This window comes from Coregonus lavaretus (genome assembly GCF_964263955.1).
Source record: "Coregonus lavaretus genome assembly, chromosome: 2".
Classification (NCBI taxonomy): Eukaryota; Metazoa; Chordata; class Actinopteri; order Salmoniformes; family Salmonidae; genus Coregonus; species Coregonus lavaretus.
In genome coordinates, this window is record NC_139989.1 from 1,317,633 (window position 1) to 1,334,590 (window position 16,958).

The window sequence follows — 16,958 nt, forward strand, 5'->3', positions numbered from 1 at the left end:
TAAACAGCTTGGAAAATTCCAGAAAATGATGTCATGGCTTTAGAAGCTTCTGATAGGCTAATTGACATAATTTGAGTCAATTGGAGGTGTACCTGTGGATGTATTTCAAGGCCTACCTTCAAACTCAGTGCCTCTTTGCTTGACATCATGGGAAAATCAAAAGAAATCAGCCAAGACCTCAGGAAAAAAAATGTGTAGACCTCCACAAGTCTGGTTCATCCTTCGGAGCAATTTCCAAATGCCTGAAGGTACCACATTCATCTGTACAAACAATAGCACGCAAGTACAGTGGGGAAAAAAAGTATTTAGTCAGCCACCAATTGTGCAAGTTCTCCCACTTAAAAAGATGAGAGAGGCCTGTAATTTTCATCATAGGTACACGTCAACTATGACAGACAAATTGAGAATTTTTTTTCCAGAAAATCACATTGTAGGATTTTTTATGAATATATTTGCAAATGATGGTGGAAAATAAGTATTTGGTCACCTACAAACAAGCAAGATTTCTGGCTCTCACAGACCTGTAACTTCTTCTTTAAGAGGCTCCTCTGTCCTCCACTCGTTACCTGTATTAATGGCACCTGTTTGAACTTGTTATCAGTATAAAAGACACCTGTCCACAACCTCAAACAGTCACACTCCAAACTCCACTATGGCCAAGACCAAAGAGCTGTCAAAGGACACCAGAAACAAAATTGTAGACCTGCACCAGGCTGGGAAGACTGAATCTGCAATAGGTAAGCAGCTTGGTATGAAGAAATCAACTGTGGGAGCAATTATTAGGAAATGGAAGACATACAAGACCACTGATAATCTCCCTCGATCTAGGGCTCCACGCAAGATCTCACCCCGTGGGGTCAAAATGATCACAAGAACGGTGAGCAAAAATCCCAGAACCACACGGGGGGACCTAGTGAATGACCTGCAGAGAGCTGGGACCAAAGTAACAAAGCCTACCATCAGTAACACACTACGCCGCCAGGGACTCAAATCCTGCAGTGCCAGACGTGTCCCCCTGCTTAAGCCAGTACATGTCCAGGCCCGTCTGAAGTTTGCTAGAGTGTATTTGGATGATCCAGAAGAGGATTGGGAGAATGTCATATGGTCAGATGAAACCAAAATATAACTTTTTGGTAAAAACTCAACTCGTCGTGTTTGGAGGACAAAGAATGCTGAGTTGCATCCAAAGAACACCATACCTACTGTGAAGCATGGGGGTGGAAACATCATGCTTTGGGGCTGTTTTTCTGCAAAGGGACCAGGACGACTGATCTGTGTAAAGGAAAGAATGAATGGGGCCATGTATCGTGAGATTTTGAGTGAAAACCTCCTTCCATCAGCAAGGGCATTGAAGATGAAACGTGGCTGGGTCTTTCAGCATGACAATGATCCCAAACACACCGCCCGGGCAACGAAGGAGTGGCTTCGTAAGAAGCATTTCAAGGTCCTGGAGTGGCCTAGCCAGTCTCCAGATCTCGACCCCATAGAAAATCTTTGGAGGGAGTTGAAAGTCCGTGTTGCCCAGCGACAGCCCCAAAACATCACTGCTCTAGAGGAGATCTGTATGGAGGAATGGGCCAAAATACCAGCAACAGTGTGTGAAAACCTTGTGAAGACTTACAGAAAACGTTTGACCTGTGTCATTGCCAACAAAGGGTATATAACAAAGTATTGAGAAACTTTTGTTATTGACCAAATACTTATTTTCCACCATAATTTGCTAATATATTCATTAAAAATCCTACAATGTGATTTTCTGGAGAAAAAAAATCTCATTTTGTCTGTCATAATTGACGGGTACCTATGATGAAAATTACAGGCCTCTCTCATCTTTTTAAGTGGGAGAACTTGCACAATTGGTGGCTGACTAAATACTTTTTTCCCCCACCGTATAAACCCCATGGGACCACACAGCCGTCATACCGCTCAGGAAGGAGACGCGTTCCGTCTCCTAGAGATGAACGTACTTTGGTGCGAAAAGTGCAAATCAATCCCAGAACAACAGCAAAGGACCTTATGAAGATGCTGGAGGAAATAGGTACAAAAGTATCTATATCCACAGTAAAACAAGTCCTATATCGACATAACCTGAAAGGCCGCTCAGCAGGGAAGAAGCCACTGCTCCAAAACCGCCATAAAAAAGACAGACTACGGTTTGCAATTGCACATGGGGACAAAGATCTTACTTTTTGGAGAAATGTCCTTTGGTCTGATGAAACCAATAAATAACTGTTTGGCCATAATGACCATCATTATGTTTGGAGGAAAAAGGGGGTCGCTTGCAAGCCGAAGAACACCATCCCAACCGTGAAGCACGGGGGTGGCAGCATCATGCTGTGGGGGTGCTTTGCTGCAGGAGGGACTGGTGCATTTCACAAAATAGATGGCATCATGAGGAAGGAAAATTATGTGGATATATTGAAGCAACATCTCAAGACATCAGTCAGGAAGTTAAAGCTTGGTCGCATATGGGTCTTCCAAATGGACAATGACCCCAAACATACTTCTAAAGTTGTGGCAAAATGGCCTAAGGACAACAAAGTCAAGGTATTGCGTTTGCGAGCAAGGAAGCCTACAAACCTGACACCAGCTCTGTCAGGAGGAATGGGCCAAAATTCACCCAACTTATTGTGGGAAGCTTGTGGAAGGCTACCCGAAACGTTTGACCCAAGTTAAACAATTTAAAGGCAATGCTACCAAATACTAATTGATTGTAACTTCTGACCCACTGGAAATGTGATGAAAGAAATAAAAGCTGAAATAAATAATTCTCTCTACTATTATTCTGACATTTCACATTCTTAAAATAAAGTGGTGATCCTAACTGACCTAAGACAGGGAATTTTTTACTAGGATTAAATGTCAGGAATTGTGAAATACTGAGTTTAAATGTATTTGGCTAAGGTGTATGTTTTCATTTCAGTCGCCTCCATCTCCACTAACCGAAGCTAATTGTATGGATTTATTTCTGTTAATAATGTAAAATTAACAGCTGTACAGAAAGACTCACGTGAAGGCCAAATTACAGAGGAGGAACTTCTTGATGCAATTAAAGCCTTTAAGTCCGAGAAAACTCCAGGGCTGGATGGCATACCAGTGGGGGTATACCAACCCTTTTTTATATACTCATAGGACCGTTATTAGCATGTTTTAACCACTCCTATATAAATGGTAGATTATCAGATACTCAACAAGAAGGTCTGATTTCATTATTACTGAAACAGGATACAAGTGGTAAATAAAAAGATCCAGTCTGTTAAAAAAATTGGAGGCCTCTTACACTACAGTGTTGTGATGCAAAAATTCTAGCAAAATGTATAGAGCATAGAATTAAAAAGGTATTGTTGGACATTATTCATCCTAATCAGACAGATTTTTACATGGACGATACATTGGAGATAATATAAGACAAGTACTGGAAACAATAGAACACTAGGACAAATCTGGGAAACCAGGCCTGCTATTCATAGCTGACTTTGAAAAGGCTTTAGATAAAGTATGACTGGAGTTTATATATAAATGCCTGGATTATTTCAATTTTGGAGAATCTCTTATAAAATGGGTTAAAGTCATGTATAGTAACCCTAGGTGTAAAATAGTAAATAATGGCTACTTCTCAGAAAGTTTTAAACTGTCAAGAGGAGTAAACCAAGGTTGTCCACTATCAGCATATCTATTTATTATTGACATCTAAATGTTAGCTGTTAAAATCAGATCCAACAATAATATCAAGTGGTTAGAAATCCAGGGCTTAAAAACAAAAGTATCATTGTACGCTGATGATTCATGTTTTCTTTTAAATTCACAATGTGGATCCCTCCACAGCCTCATAGAGGATCTAGATACTTTTTCTAACCTTTCTGGATTACAACCAAATTATGATAAGTTTACTATCTTACGTATTGGATCAATAAAAAATACAACTTTTCCATTACCGTTTAGTTTACCAATAAAATGGTCTGACAGTGATGTGGACATACTCGGTATGTATTTCCCGAAAGAAAGAAAGGATCTCACTCCTATAAATGTTAATAGAAAGTTAGCAAAAATAGATAAGATCTTGCTACCATGGAAAGCTCAATACTTGTCTATTTGTGGAAAAATCCCACTGATTAACTCTTTAGTCATATCCCAGTTTACCTATTTGCTTATGGCCTTGCCTACACCTAGCGACCTGTTATTTTTAATTAAATGAGCAAAAAATATTCAATTTTATTTGGAATGGCAAACCAGACAAAATTAAAAGCCTATTTATATAATGAATATGAATTTGGAGTGCAGAAATGTTTAAATATAATAATATTTATTATTAAAGCATTACACCTATTAAAGCATTACACCTCTCACTAAAGGCGTCAGTCAAACAAAAGTTATACTTAAATCAAAACTGGTTCTCTTGCAAATTAGTAAGAATGTCTCACTCCATGTTCAAGAATGGCATTTTTCCCTTTATTCAGATTACAACCTCTCACTTTCGGTTATTTGAAAATTTAATAATCTCCAAAATATTGCTATTTTTAAAACAAGCCATAGAAAGTTGGTTGCAATTTTAGTTTAATCCAACAGAAAAGAAAGAACAAATAATACTATAATTATTTAAACTCAAATATACTAATTGATTTAAATATATATATTTTAAAAAACATATTCTTTGTAAATGATATCATAAATAGGACAGGTGGAGTTGTCACACATGCAGCCAACAAAAATATATGGAAATGTCTTCTCTACCCAAAGTTACAACCAACTAATTGCAACATTACCGCAAAAAATGGAAGAGGCAAGTGGAAGGGGGAGAAAGTAAGAGACTTGCCTGATGGCCCTGCATTAAACACCAAAATTGGATAAAGAAAATTGGGATAAATAAAGAACTTGTGGGACTTATAACAACAAGATAACTAATGTAAAATATAGTTTGTCTGTAAAATGTATATAGGTTGAGAACTTTTGTGAAACAGCACAGTTAAAATATATGGCAAATAGAAATCAAACTGGATGGACATCAGAAATAGATGGGAGAGGTTGAAGGTAGAGGACGGACAGGACTAAAAACAAACAAAAGACAAATATAACTATTGTCAAATAGATTGTGTCCATAAAATGTATATAGTATGTATAAGCTGGAAGTAGAAGCCTAAGTGTTGTTGTTCACTAGTTTACTCCAATTATGGGAGGGGTGGTGGGTTTGGAAAGTAATGAAGGAAAATATATTTTAGAAAAGGATGTGTATATATATGTATATGTATTATATTATAGGGGTTGTGGGGTTGGTGGAAAAGTTGTTAAAAAATCAAAATAAAGAAAAAGGCCTGGTCCAACTGAAGAATGATGCGTTATTACAAGGCCTGGTCCAACTGAAAAATGATGCGTTATCACAAGGCCTGGTCCAACTGAAGAATGATGCGTTATCACAAGGCCTGGTCCAACTGAAGAATGATGCGTTATCACAAGGCCTGGTCCAACTGAAGAATGATGCGTTATCACAAGGCCTGGTCCAACTGAAGAATGATGAGTTATCACAAGGCCTGGTCCAACTGAAGAATGATGCGTTATCACAAGGCCTGGTCCAACTGAAGAATGATGCGTTATCACAAGGCCTGGTCCAACTGAAGAATGATGCGTTATCACAAGGTCCCACTATAGATTTATAAGTTACTACAATGCCTGGTCCAAATACAGAGACTGAATGATAAGTTATTACAAGGCTTTGTCCAACTACAGAGAAATAATGATAAGTTATTACAAGGCCTGGTCCAACTACAGAATGATAAGTTATTACAAGGCCTGGTCCAACTATAAAATAATATGTTATTACAAGGCCTGGTCCAACTATAAAATAATATGTTATTACAAGGCCTGGTCTAACTACAGAATGATATGTTATTACAAGGCCTGGTCTAACTACAGAATGATAAGTTATTACAAGGCCTGGTCCAACTATAAAATAATATGTTATTACAAGGCCTGGTCTAACTACAGAATGATAAGTTATTACAAGGCCTGGTCTAACTACAGAATGATAAGTTATTACAAGGCCTGGTCTAACTACAGAATGATAAGGTATTACAAGGCCTGGTCCATTTGGCAAATCTGACCATAACTCTATCCTCCTGATTCCTGCTTATAAGCAAAAACTAAAGCAAGAAGCACCAGTGACTTGGTTAATAAGGAAGTGGTCAGATGACGCAGATGCTAAGCTACAGGACTGTTTTGCTAGCACAGACTGGAATATATTCTGGGATTGTTCCGATAGCATTGAGGAGTACACCACATCAGTCACTGGCTTCATCAATAAGTGCATTGATGACGTCATCCCCACAGTGACCGTACATACATACCCCAACCAAAAGCCATGGACTACAGGCAACATCCGCACTGAGCTAAAGGGTAGAGCTGCCGCTATGGTGGTCCTCTGGTGGTCCTCTGTAGCTCAGCTGGTAGAGCACGGCGCTTGTAACGCCAGGGTAGTGGGTTCGATCCCCGGGACCACCCATACATATAAAAAAAAAATGTATGCACGCATGACTGTAAGTCGCTTTGGATAAAAGCGTCTGCTAAGTGGCATATTACTACTATTACTATCAAGGAGCGGGACTCTAACCCGGACGCTTATAAGAAATGCCGATATGCCCTCCGACGAACCATCAAACAGGCAAAGAGTCAATAGAGGACTAAGATTGAATCGTACTACATTGGCTCCGATGCTCGTCGGATGTGGGAGGGCTTGAAAACTACTAGAGACTACAAAGGGCAGCACAGCCGCGAACTGCCCAGTGACACAAGCCTACCAGACGAGCTCAATCACTTCTATGCTCGCTGTGAGGCAAGCAACACGGAAGCATGCATGAGAGCACCAGCTGTTCCGGATGACTATGTGATCACGCTCTCCGTAGCCGATGTGAGTAAGACTTTTAAGCAGGTCAACATTCGCAAGGCCAGACGGAATACCAGGATGTGTACTCCAAGCATGCGCTGACCAACTGGCAAGTGTCTTCACTGACATTTTCAACATGTCCCTGACTGAGTCCGTAATACCAACATGTTTCAAGCAGACCACCATAGTCCCTGTGCCCAAGAACACTAAGATAACCTGCCTAAATGACTACCGACCCGTAGCACTCACGTCTGTAGCCATGAAGTGCTTTGAAAGGCTGGTCATGGCTCACATCAACACCATTATCCCAGAAACACTTGACACACTCCAATTTGTCAATCTCTATTGCACTCCACACTGCCCTTTCCCACCTGGACAAGAGGAACACCTACGTGAGAATGCTATTCATTGACTACATCTCAGCATTCAACACCATAGTGCCCTCAACGCTCATCACTAAGCTAAGGACCCTGGGACTAAACACCTCCCTCTGCAACTAGATCCTGGACTTCTTGACGGGCCGCCCCCAGGTGGTAAGGTTAGGTAACAACACATCTGCCACGCTGATCCTCAACACAGGGGCCCCTCAGAGGTGCATGCTCAGTCCCCTCCTGTACTCCCTGTTCACCCATGACTGCATGGCCAGTTTGTTGATGACACAACAATGGTAGGCCTGATCACCGACAACAATGAGACAGCCTATAGAGAGGAGGTCAGAGACCTGGCCTTGTGGTGCCAGGATAACAACCTCTCCCTCAATGTGATCAAGACAAAGGAGATGATTCTGGACTACAGGAAAAAAAAAGAGGACTGAGCACGCCCCCATTCTCATCGACGGGGCTGTAGTGGAGCAGGTTGAGAGCTTCAAGTTCCTTGGTGTCTACATCACCAACAAACTATCATGGTCCAAACACACCAAGACAGTCGTGAAGAGGGCACTACAAAGCCTATTCCCCCTCAGGAGACTGAAAAGATTTGGCATGGGTCCTCAGATCGTCAAAAAGTTATACAGCTGCACCATCGAGAGCATCCTGACTGGTTGCATCACCGCCTGGTATGGCAACTGCTTCCTGCAGTTGGACCTCTATACCAGGTGGTGTCAGCTTCCTGCCATCCAGGACCTCTATACCAGGTGGTGTCAGAGGAAGGCCCTAAAAATTGTCAAAGACTCCAGCCACCCTAGTCATAGACTGTTCTCTCTGCTACCGCACGGCAAGCGGTACCGGAACGCCAAGTCTAGGTTCAAAAGGCTTCTTAACAGCTTCTACACCCAAGCCATAAGACTCCTGAACAGCTAATCAGCCTCTGACGCGTCCACCTCTACCTGAAATGGTAAAGCGGGGTCCGGATGCGCCAGCACCGGAGCCGAAGTAAACAGGTCCTTCAGTCTCCCAAATGCCCTGTCCGCCTCAGCAGACCACTGCAAGCGCGCCGGACCACCCTTCAGAAGAGACGTTATGGGAGCTGCCACCTGTCCAAAACCCCGGATAAACCTCCGGTAGTAATTTGCAAAACCCAAGAACTGCTGCACCTCTTTAACCGTGGTTGGGGTGTGCCAATTATGCACGGTCAACCTCCATCTTCACCCCTGACGCGGACAACTGATAACCCAAAAAGGAGATAGACTCCTGGAAAAACAGACATTTCTCTGCCTTGACATACAAGTCGTGCTCCAACAGCCTCCTCAACACTCGGCGCACCAGAGCTACATGCTCGGCTCGGGTAGAAGTGTACACTAGAATGTCGTCAATGTACACAACCACACCTTGCCCCTGCATGTCCCGGAAGATCTCGTCCACAAAGGATTGGAAGACTGAAGGAGCATTCATCAACCCGTATGGCATGACGAGATACTCGTAATGACCCGAGGTGGTACTAAATGCTGTCTTCCAATCATCGCCCTCCCTAATGCGCACCAAGTTGTAGGCGCTCCTGAGATCCAGTTTTGTGAAGAAACGCTCTCCGTGTAATGATTCCGTCATAGTCGCAATCAGAGGGAGTGGATAACTGTATTTCACAGTGATCTGATTGAGACTACGGTAATCAATACACGGGCGCAACCCTCCATCCTTCTTCTTCACAAAAAAGAAGCTCGAGGACGCAGGGGAAGTGGAGGGCCATATGTATCCTTGTCTCAAAGACTCTGAAATGTATGTCTCCATAGCCCCCTTCTCTTCTTGAGACAGAGGATACACATGGCTCCGCGGAAGCGCTGCTCCTGCCTGGAGGTCTATCGCACAATCCCCCTGTCTATGAGGAGGCAACCGCGTCGCCCTCGTCTTGCTTAACACGAGTGCTACTTCCTCATACTCAGGGGGAATGTGCATTGCGGGCACTTGGTTCGAACTCTCCACCGAGGTCGCCCCCACGGAAACACCTAGACATCGCCCCACACACTGGGCAGACCACTCCATAAGAGCCCTCTGTTGCCACGAAATGGAGGGATTATGGGTAATCAACCAGGGAAGCCCCAGCACCACTGGATACGCAGGAGAGTCGATCAGATATAACTGAATAGTTTCCTCATGACCCCCCTGCGTACTCATCCTAAGTGGTGCTGTGACCTCCCTAATCAACCCCCGATCCCAACGGGCGGCTATCTAGTGCATGGACAGGGAAGGGAGTATCAACAGGAAGGAGGGGAATCCCTAACTCTACACAAAAATTCCGATCAACAAAATTCCCAGCTGCGCCTGAATCTACTAGCGCCTTATGCTGGGAAAGAGGTGCAACCTGTGGAAATCGTACAGGTATACATAAGTGCACAACAGAGAGCTCTGGGTAAGTGGGGCGCCTACTCACCTGGAAGGGCTCCCCAGTGCGTGGCCTGTTGTCCCGTCCCCCTGGAGACCCTCCCCAGCACCTAGCCGCAGTGTGCCCTCCACGGCCACAGTTGGTGCAGGGGACGGCCCCCCTCGGGCTCCTTCTCCTCCTCTCTCTAGCGCCAGCACCCCCGAGCTCCATAGGGCTCGGCTCGGAGGTGCTGGAGGATGGAATGGACGGCCCCCACTCGGAGCGTCCGCGGGTGGCCAGCAGGGTGTCGAGACGGATGGACATGTCCACCAACTGGTCGAACAAGAGGTTGGTGTCCCTGCAGGCCAGCTCTCGGCGGACGTCCTCCCGTAGACTGCATCGATAGTGATCGATGAGGGCCCGCTCATTCCACCCTGCATCAGCCGCTAGAGTCCGGAATTCCAGAGCGAACTCCTGTGAGCTCCTCTTCCCCTGTCGGAGGTAGAATAGACGCTCCCCCGCCGCTTTCCCCTCAGGTGGATGGTCGAACACGGCAGCGGTGCCGTCATACGCCCTCGGGAGCGAGAGCCGAATCCCACTGGATTCCGGAGCTTGGATGGGAGGACTGACCGATGGTGGTGGTAAGGTAGGTGGAGGTGTGGGTACCCCTCTGGTCTCCCATCGGTGCAGAGTATTAATTACGTCCTGCAGGGCGGTCCCGAGTTGTAGGATCCTATCGTCCTGGCCGCGGACGCACTCCTCCAAAGACTCGGGCGCTGCTGCTCCTGCTGACTCCATTAGATGGTGTGTAATTCTGTCAGAAATTGCTGAGGTGGATGTGGTGTAGGAGTCAAACGCAGGACACAGAAGCTTCGTCCAACCGACTTTACTGAACGAAAAAATAATAAACACTGGCCTCAACTAAACAGGAGGCGAACTATTACGCAGCAGTGCGTAAAAATACTCAAATGCGATAGCGCACGAAACACAGTGCGACTAACCAGAACATACAAAATGCAAAAACGAGCAGCACCAAAAAGACAGGCGGAACAATTACACACAACACACGACTAACAAAACGGGAAACTTATAGGAGACATAATTAACACTAAAAGGAAACAGGTGTACAAAGAAGACAAAACCAAACAAACATCGATAACATACAACGGTGGCAGCTAGTACTCCGGGGACGACGACCGCCGAAGCCTGCCCGAGCAAGGAGGAGGAGCAGCCTCGGCCGAAACCGTGACATTCAGGTAGACTACTTTACTAAATGTAAAGTACAAAACAAACGCCTCCACAACTGGAGGGAAAAACACCATATACGTAATATGGAAAAATAGCAAGGCCGAACATCGACTAGACATACAAACAATAACACACAAATACCAAACGTGAGACAAGGGAAATTATAGGCTAAACAATCAAACATAATAGACAACAGGTGTACTACTCAAGACAAAACAAGACAAACACCGAAACATCGATCGGCAGTAGCTAGTACTCCGGGGACGACGAACGCCGAAGCCTGCCTGAGCAAGGAGGAGGAGCAGCCTCGGCAGAATCCGTGACAGTACCCCCCCCCTTGACGCGCGGCTCCAGCCGTGCGCCGACCCCGGCCTCGGGGACGGCCAGGAGGACGCGGAGCAGGGCGAGTGGGATGACTCCGGTGGAACTCCGTCAAGAGGGAGGGATCTAAGATGTCCCTCCTAGGCACCCAGCACCGTTCCTCTGGACCGTACCCCTCCCACTCCAAAAGATACTGCAGACCCCCCATCCGACGTCTCGAATCCACGATGGACCGGACTGAGTACGCCGGAGCCCCCTCGATGTCCAGTGGGGGCGGAGGAGCCTCTCGTATCTCATTCTCCTGGAGTGGACCAGCTACCACCGGCCTGAGGAGAGACACATGGAACGAGGGGTTAATGCGGTAATCATTGGGCAGTGGTAACCTGTAACATACCTCGTTCAATCTCCTCAGGACTTTAAATGGCCCCACAAACAGCCGACCCATCTTCCGGCAGGGCAGGCGAAGGGGCAGGTTTCGAGTCGAGAGCCAGACTCGATCTCCAGGTGCATAAACTGGACCCTCACTGCGGTGGTGATCGGAGCTCGCCTTATGCCTACGGCGCTCGGGGGAAACCATTCATCCACCGCAGGAGCCTCGATCTGGCTCTGATGCCAGGGTGCCAGAACCGGCTGATACCCCAACACACACTGAAAAGGAGTCAGATTAGTGGAGGAGTGGCGAAGTGAGTTCTGGGCAATCTCTGCCCAGGGGATATACCCCAACCACTCCTCCTGCCGGTCCTGGCAATAGGACCTCAGAAACCTACCCACATCCTGGTTTACTCTCTCCACCTGCCCATTACTCTCAGGGTGGAAACCCGAGGTAAGGCTAATCGAGACCCCCAAGCGTTCCATAAACGCCCTCCACACTCTAGAGGTGAACTGGGGACCCCGATCAGACACTATATCCTCAGGTACCCCGTAGTGCCGGAAGACGTGTGTAAACAGGGCCTCAGCAGTTTGTAGGGCAGTAGGGAGACCTGGCATTGGAATGAGACGGCAGGCCTTAGAAAACCGATCCACAACGACCAAAATTGTGGTATTCCCCTGGGAGGGGGGAAGGTCCGTGACAAAGTCTACCGATAGGTGGGACCACGGCCGTTGTGGAACGGGTAGGGGTTGTAACTTCCCCCTGGGCAGGTGTCTAGGTGCCTTACACTGAGCGCACACCGAGCAGGAGGAGACATAAACCCTCACGTCCAAGGTTGGCCACCAGTACTTCTCACTAAGGCAGTGCACTGTCCGGCCAATACCAGGATGACCAGAGGAGGGTGACATGTGAGCCCAATAAATCAGTCGATCACGGATCTCGAGCGGCACGTACTTCCGCCCCTCCGGACACTCTGGAGGAGTAGGGTCGGTACGTAACGCCCGCTCGATCTCCGCATCGACCTCCCACACCACCGGTGCCACCAGACAAGACTCCGGAAGTATGGGAGTGGGCTCAATGGACCTCTCCTCTGTGTCATATCGCCGGGACAGAGCGTCTGCTCAGTTGGTAGAGCATGGCGTTTGCAATGCCAGGGTTGTGGGTTCGATTCCCACAGGGGGCCAGTATGAAAAAATAAAAATAATAATAATGTATGCACTCACTAACTGTAAGTCGCTCTGGATAAGAGCGTCTGCTAAATGACTAAAATGTAAATGTAATGTAAATGTCTGCCTTAACGTTCTGTGACCCTGGTATATACGTGAGCTTAAAGACAAACCGGGCCAGAAACATGGCCCACCTAGCCTGACGAGGGTTCAGTCTCCTAGCTGCCCGGATGTACTCCAGGTTACGATGGTCAGTCAGAATGAGAAAAGGGTGTTTAGCCATGTCATAATTACGTTCCGCCGGGCTGAGCTTCTTAGAATAAAAGGCACAGGGACGGAGTTTAGGAGGCGTGCCCGAGCGTTGAGACAGTACAGCCCCAATCCCCGCCTCTGACGCGTCCACCTCCACTTGGAACGCCAAAGAGGGGTCCGGATGTGCCAGCACCGGAACAGAGGTGAACAGGTCCTTCAGATGTCTAAACGCCCTGTCCGCCTCAGCCGACCACTGCAAACGCACCGGGCCCCCCTTTAGCAGGGAGGTGATGGGAGCTGCTACCTGTCCAAAACCCCGGATAAACCTCCGGTAGTAATTGGCAAAACCCAAAAACCGCTGCACCTCCTTAACCGTGGTAGTTGTCTGCCAATTACGCACGGCTGAAACGCGGTCAATCTCCATCTCCACCCCTGACGCGGACAACCGATGTCCCAGGAAGGAGATGGACTCCTGGAAAAACAGGCATTTCTCCGCCTTCACATACAAGTCATGCTCCAACAGCCTACCCAACACCCGAAACACCAGGGCCACATTCTCGGCTCGTGTAGCAGAGTATATTAGAATGTCGTCAATATACACCACTACACCCTGTCCATGCAAATCCCGGAAAATCTTGTCGACAAATGATTGGAAGACTGAAGGAGCATTTATTAACCCGTATGGCATGATGAGATACTCATAGTGACCCGAGGTGGTACTAAATGCTGTTTTCCATTCATCTCCTTCCCTAATGCGCAGCAGGTTGTAAGCGCTCTTGAGATCCAATTTTGTGAAGAATCGCGCTCCGTGTAATGACTCCGTCATACTCGCAATCAGAGGGAGAGGATAACTGTATTTAATAGTAATCTGATTGAGACTACGGTAATCAATACACGAGCGCAAACCTCCATCTTTCTTCTTCACAAAAAATAAACTCAAGGACGCAGGAGAAGTGGAGGGCCGTATGTATCCCTGTCCCAGAGATTTGGCGATGTATGTCTCCATAGCCGCCTTCTCCTCCTGAGACAGAGGATACACATGACTACGTGGAAGTGCAGCACCTGCCTGGAGGTCTATCGCACAATCCCCCTGTCTATGAGGTGGTAATTGAGTCGCCCTCTTCTTACTGAAGACGAGTGCCAAATCATTATACTCAGGAGGAATGTGCACTTGGTTCGGACTTTCCACCGTTGTCGCCCCTACGGAAACACCTATACACCGCCCGACACACTGATCAGACCACTCCCTGAGAGCCCTCTGTTGCCACAAAATGTTGGGGTCATGAGATATTAACCAAGGAAGCCCCAACACCACGGGAAACGCAGGAGAGTCGATCAAATACAACTGTATAATTTCCTCATGACCCCCATGCGTCTTCATCTTAAGTGGCGCCGTGACCTCCCTGATCAATCCCGACCCCAAAGGGCGGCTGTCTAGGGCATGGATGGGGAAGGGCACATCAACTGGTATAAGGGGAATCCCTAACTTATACGAGAAACAGCGATCGATAAAATTCCCAGCTGCGCCTGAATCGACTAGCGCCTTATGCTGGGAGTGAGATGAAACCTGGGGAAACTCAACTTGGATACACAAGTGGACAACAGAGAGCTCTGGGTGAGTTGGGCGCTTACTCACCTGGAATGACTCATCAGTGCATGGCCTACTGCCTCGATCCCTAGGAGACCCTCCCCAGCACCGAACCGCAGTGTGTCCTCTACGGCCACAGTTGGTGCAGGGGACGGCCTCTCTCCGGGTCTCTCTCCTCCTCTCTCTAGCACCAGCACCCCCGAGCTCCATAGGGCTCGGCTCGGAGGTGCTGGGGGATGAGATGGACGGCCCCAGCTCCGGACGTCCGCGGGTAGCCAGCAGGCTATCCAGACGGATCGACATGTCCACCAACTGATCAAAGCTTAAGTTGGTGTCCCTGCAGGCCAACTCTCGGCGAACATCCTCCCGTAGGCTGCACCTATAGTGGTCGATGAGGGCCCTCTCATTCCATCCCGCATTGGCCGCCAGAGTCCGGAAATCCAGTGCGAAATCCTGCGCGCTCCTCTTCCCCTGTCTGAGGTGGAACAGACGCTCCCCCGCCGCTTTCCCCTCTGGGGGATGATCGAATACCACCCTGAAGCGGTGGGAGAACTCTGCATAACTGACGGTGGCGGCGTCTATTCCCCTCCATTCGGCATTGGCCCACTCCAATGCCTTGCCGGAAAGACAGGAGATGAGGGCGGAAACGCTCTCGTATCCCGAGGGCGCCGGGTGAATGGTTGCCAGGTAGAGTTCTACTTGGAGCATGAAACCCTGACACCCGGCCGCGGTGCCATCATAAGCCCTCGGGAATCCCACTGGACTCCGGAGATGGAACGATGGGTCTGGCCGATGGTGGTGGTATTGTTGGAGGAGGTGTGGGCAAACCTCCTCTTTCCCATCGGCTCAAAGTGTCCATTACATCCTGCATGGCGGTGCCGAGTCTTTGGATCATGGCGTCTTGGCTGCTGACGCGCTCCTCTAGAGACTCCGTCGGTACCGCTGATCCTGCTGACTCCATGGTGGTGTGTTATTCTGTCAGAAGGTGATGTGTACGCGGCGAGTGAAGTCAGACGCAGGACACAGAGAATCAGGTAGACTACTTTACTAAATGTAAAGTACAAAACAAACGCCTCCACAACTGGAGGGAAAAACACCATATACGTAATATGGAAAAATAGCAAGGCCGAACATCGACTAGACATACAAACAATAACACACAAATACCAAACGTGAGACAAGGGAAATTATAGGCTAAACAATCAAACATAATAGACAACAGGTGTACTACTCAAGACAAAACAAGACAAACACCGAAACATCGATCGGCAGTAGCTAGTACTCCGGGGACGACGAACGCCGAAGCCTGCCCGAGCAAGGAGGAGGAGCAGCCTCGGCAGAATCCGTGACATACAGAGACAGAATGATGTGTTATTACAAGGCCTGGCCCAACTTTATAATGATCAATTATTATAAGGCCTGGCACAACTTTATAATAATCAATTATTACAAGGCCTGGCCCAACTTTATAATAATCAATTATTACAAGGCCTGGCCCAACTTCATAATAATCAATTATTACAAGGCCTGGTCCAACTACAGAATGATAAGTTACTACATGGCCTAGTCCAACTACAGAATGATAAGTTATTGCAAGGCCTGGTCCAACTACAGAATGATAAGTTACTACAAGGCCCGGTCCAACTACAGAATGATAAGTTACTACAAGGCCTAATCCAACTACAGAATGATAAATTACTACAAGGCCTAATCCAACTACAGAATGATAAGTTATTGCAATGCTTGGTCCAACTACAGAATGATAAGTTACTAAAAGGCCTGGTCCAACTACAGAATGATAAGTTATTGCAAGGCCTAGTCCAACTACAGGATGATAAATTATTGCAATGCTTGGTCCAACTACAGAATTATAAGTTACTACAAGGCCTAGTCCAACTACAGAATGATATGTTACTACAAGGCCTGGTCCAACTACAGAATGATAAGTTATTGCAAGGCCTGGTCCAACTACAGAATGATAAGTTACTACAAGGCCTAGTCCAACTACAGAATTATAAATTATTACAAGGCCTGGTCCAACTACAGAATGATAAGTTACTACAAGGCCTGGTCCAACTTCAAGATAATACTTTAATGCTATCTATGTTTACAGAAGCCTGGGAGCTATCTTGGTTTATATAGTCAAACTGAACACACTTACACACACACACACACACACATTCTGTCAGGGGGCCACCTTAATGATGTAGTTGGTTGAGTTCTTGTCGTCGGGGGCGATGTATAAGCGAATCAGAACACTCTTGCTGTGTTGGTTCCTAATCTGAGCCAATGTCTGCAGCAGGTCCCATCGTCCTGGCGACCAGAGCCACTTCCCCTCAAGCCCCTCCCCCAGGACGGGCCAGTGGAACTCAGGCTGCTGTAAAAGCTTCAACAGAGGACCACTGT

The 16,958-nt window shown here is 47.0% G+C and overlaps 1 protein-coding gene across 1 annotated transcript in view; it reads right to left on the reverse strand.

Moving 5' to 3' along the window:
- Positions 1–16,958, reverse strand: part of LOC311137335 (phosphate-regulating neutral endopeptidase PHEX-like) — a gene marked incomplete at both ends in the record, with an annotated part of 66,919 nt that overhangs the window by 47,163 nt on the left and 2,798 nt on the right. Inside the window, one exon of the mRNA XM_084171779.1 lies at positions 16,750–16,958. This exon is cut by the window's right edge and continues 18 nt beyond it. Within this exon, the coding sequence (XP_084027905.1) occupies positions 16,750–16,958 (209 nt within the window). The remainder of the gene's footprint in view (positions 1–16,749) is intronic.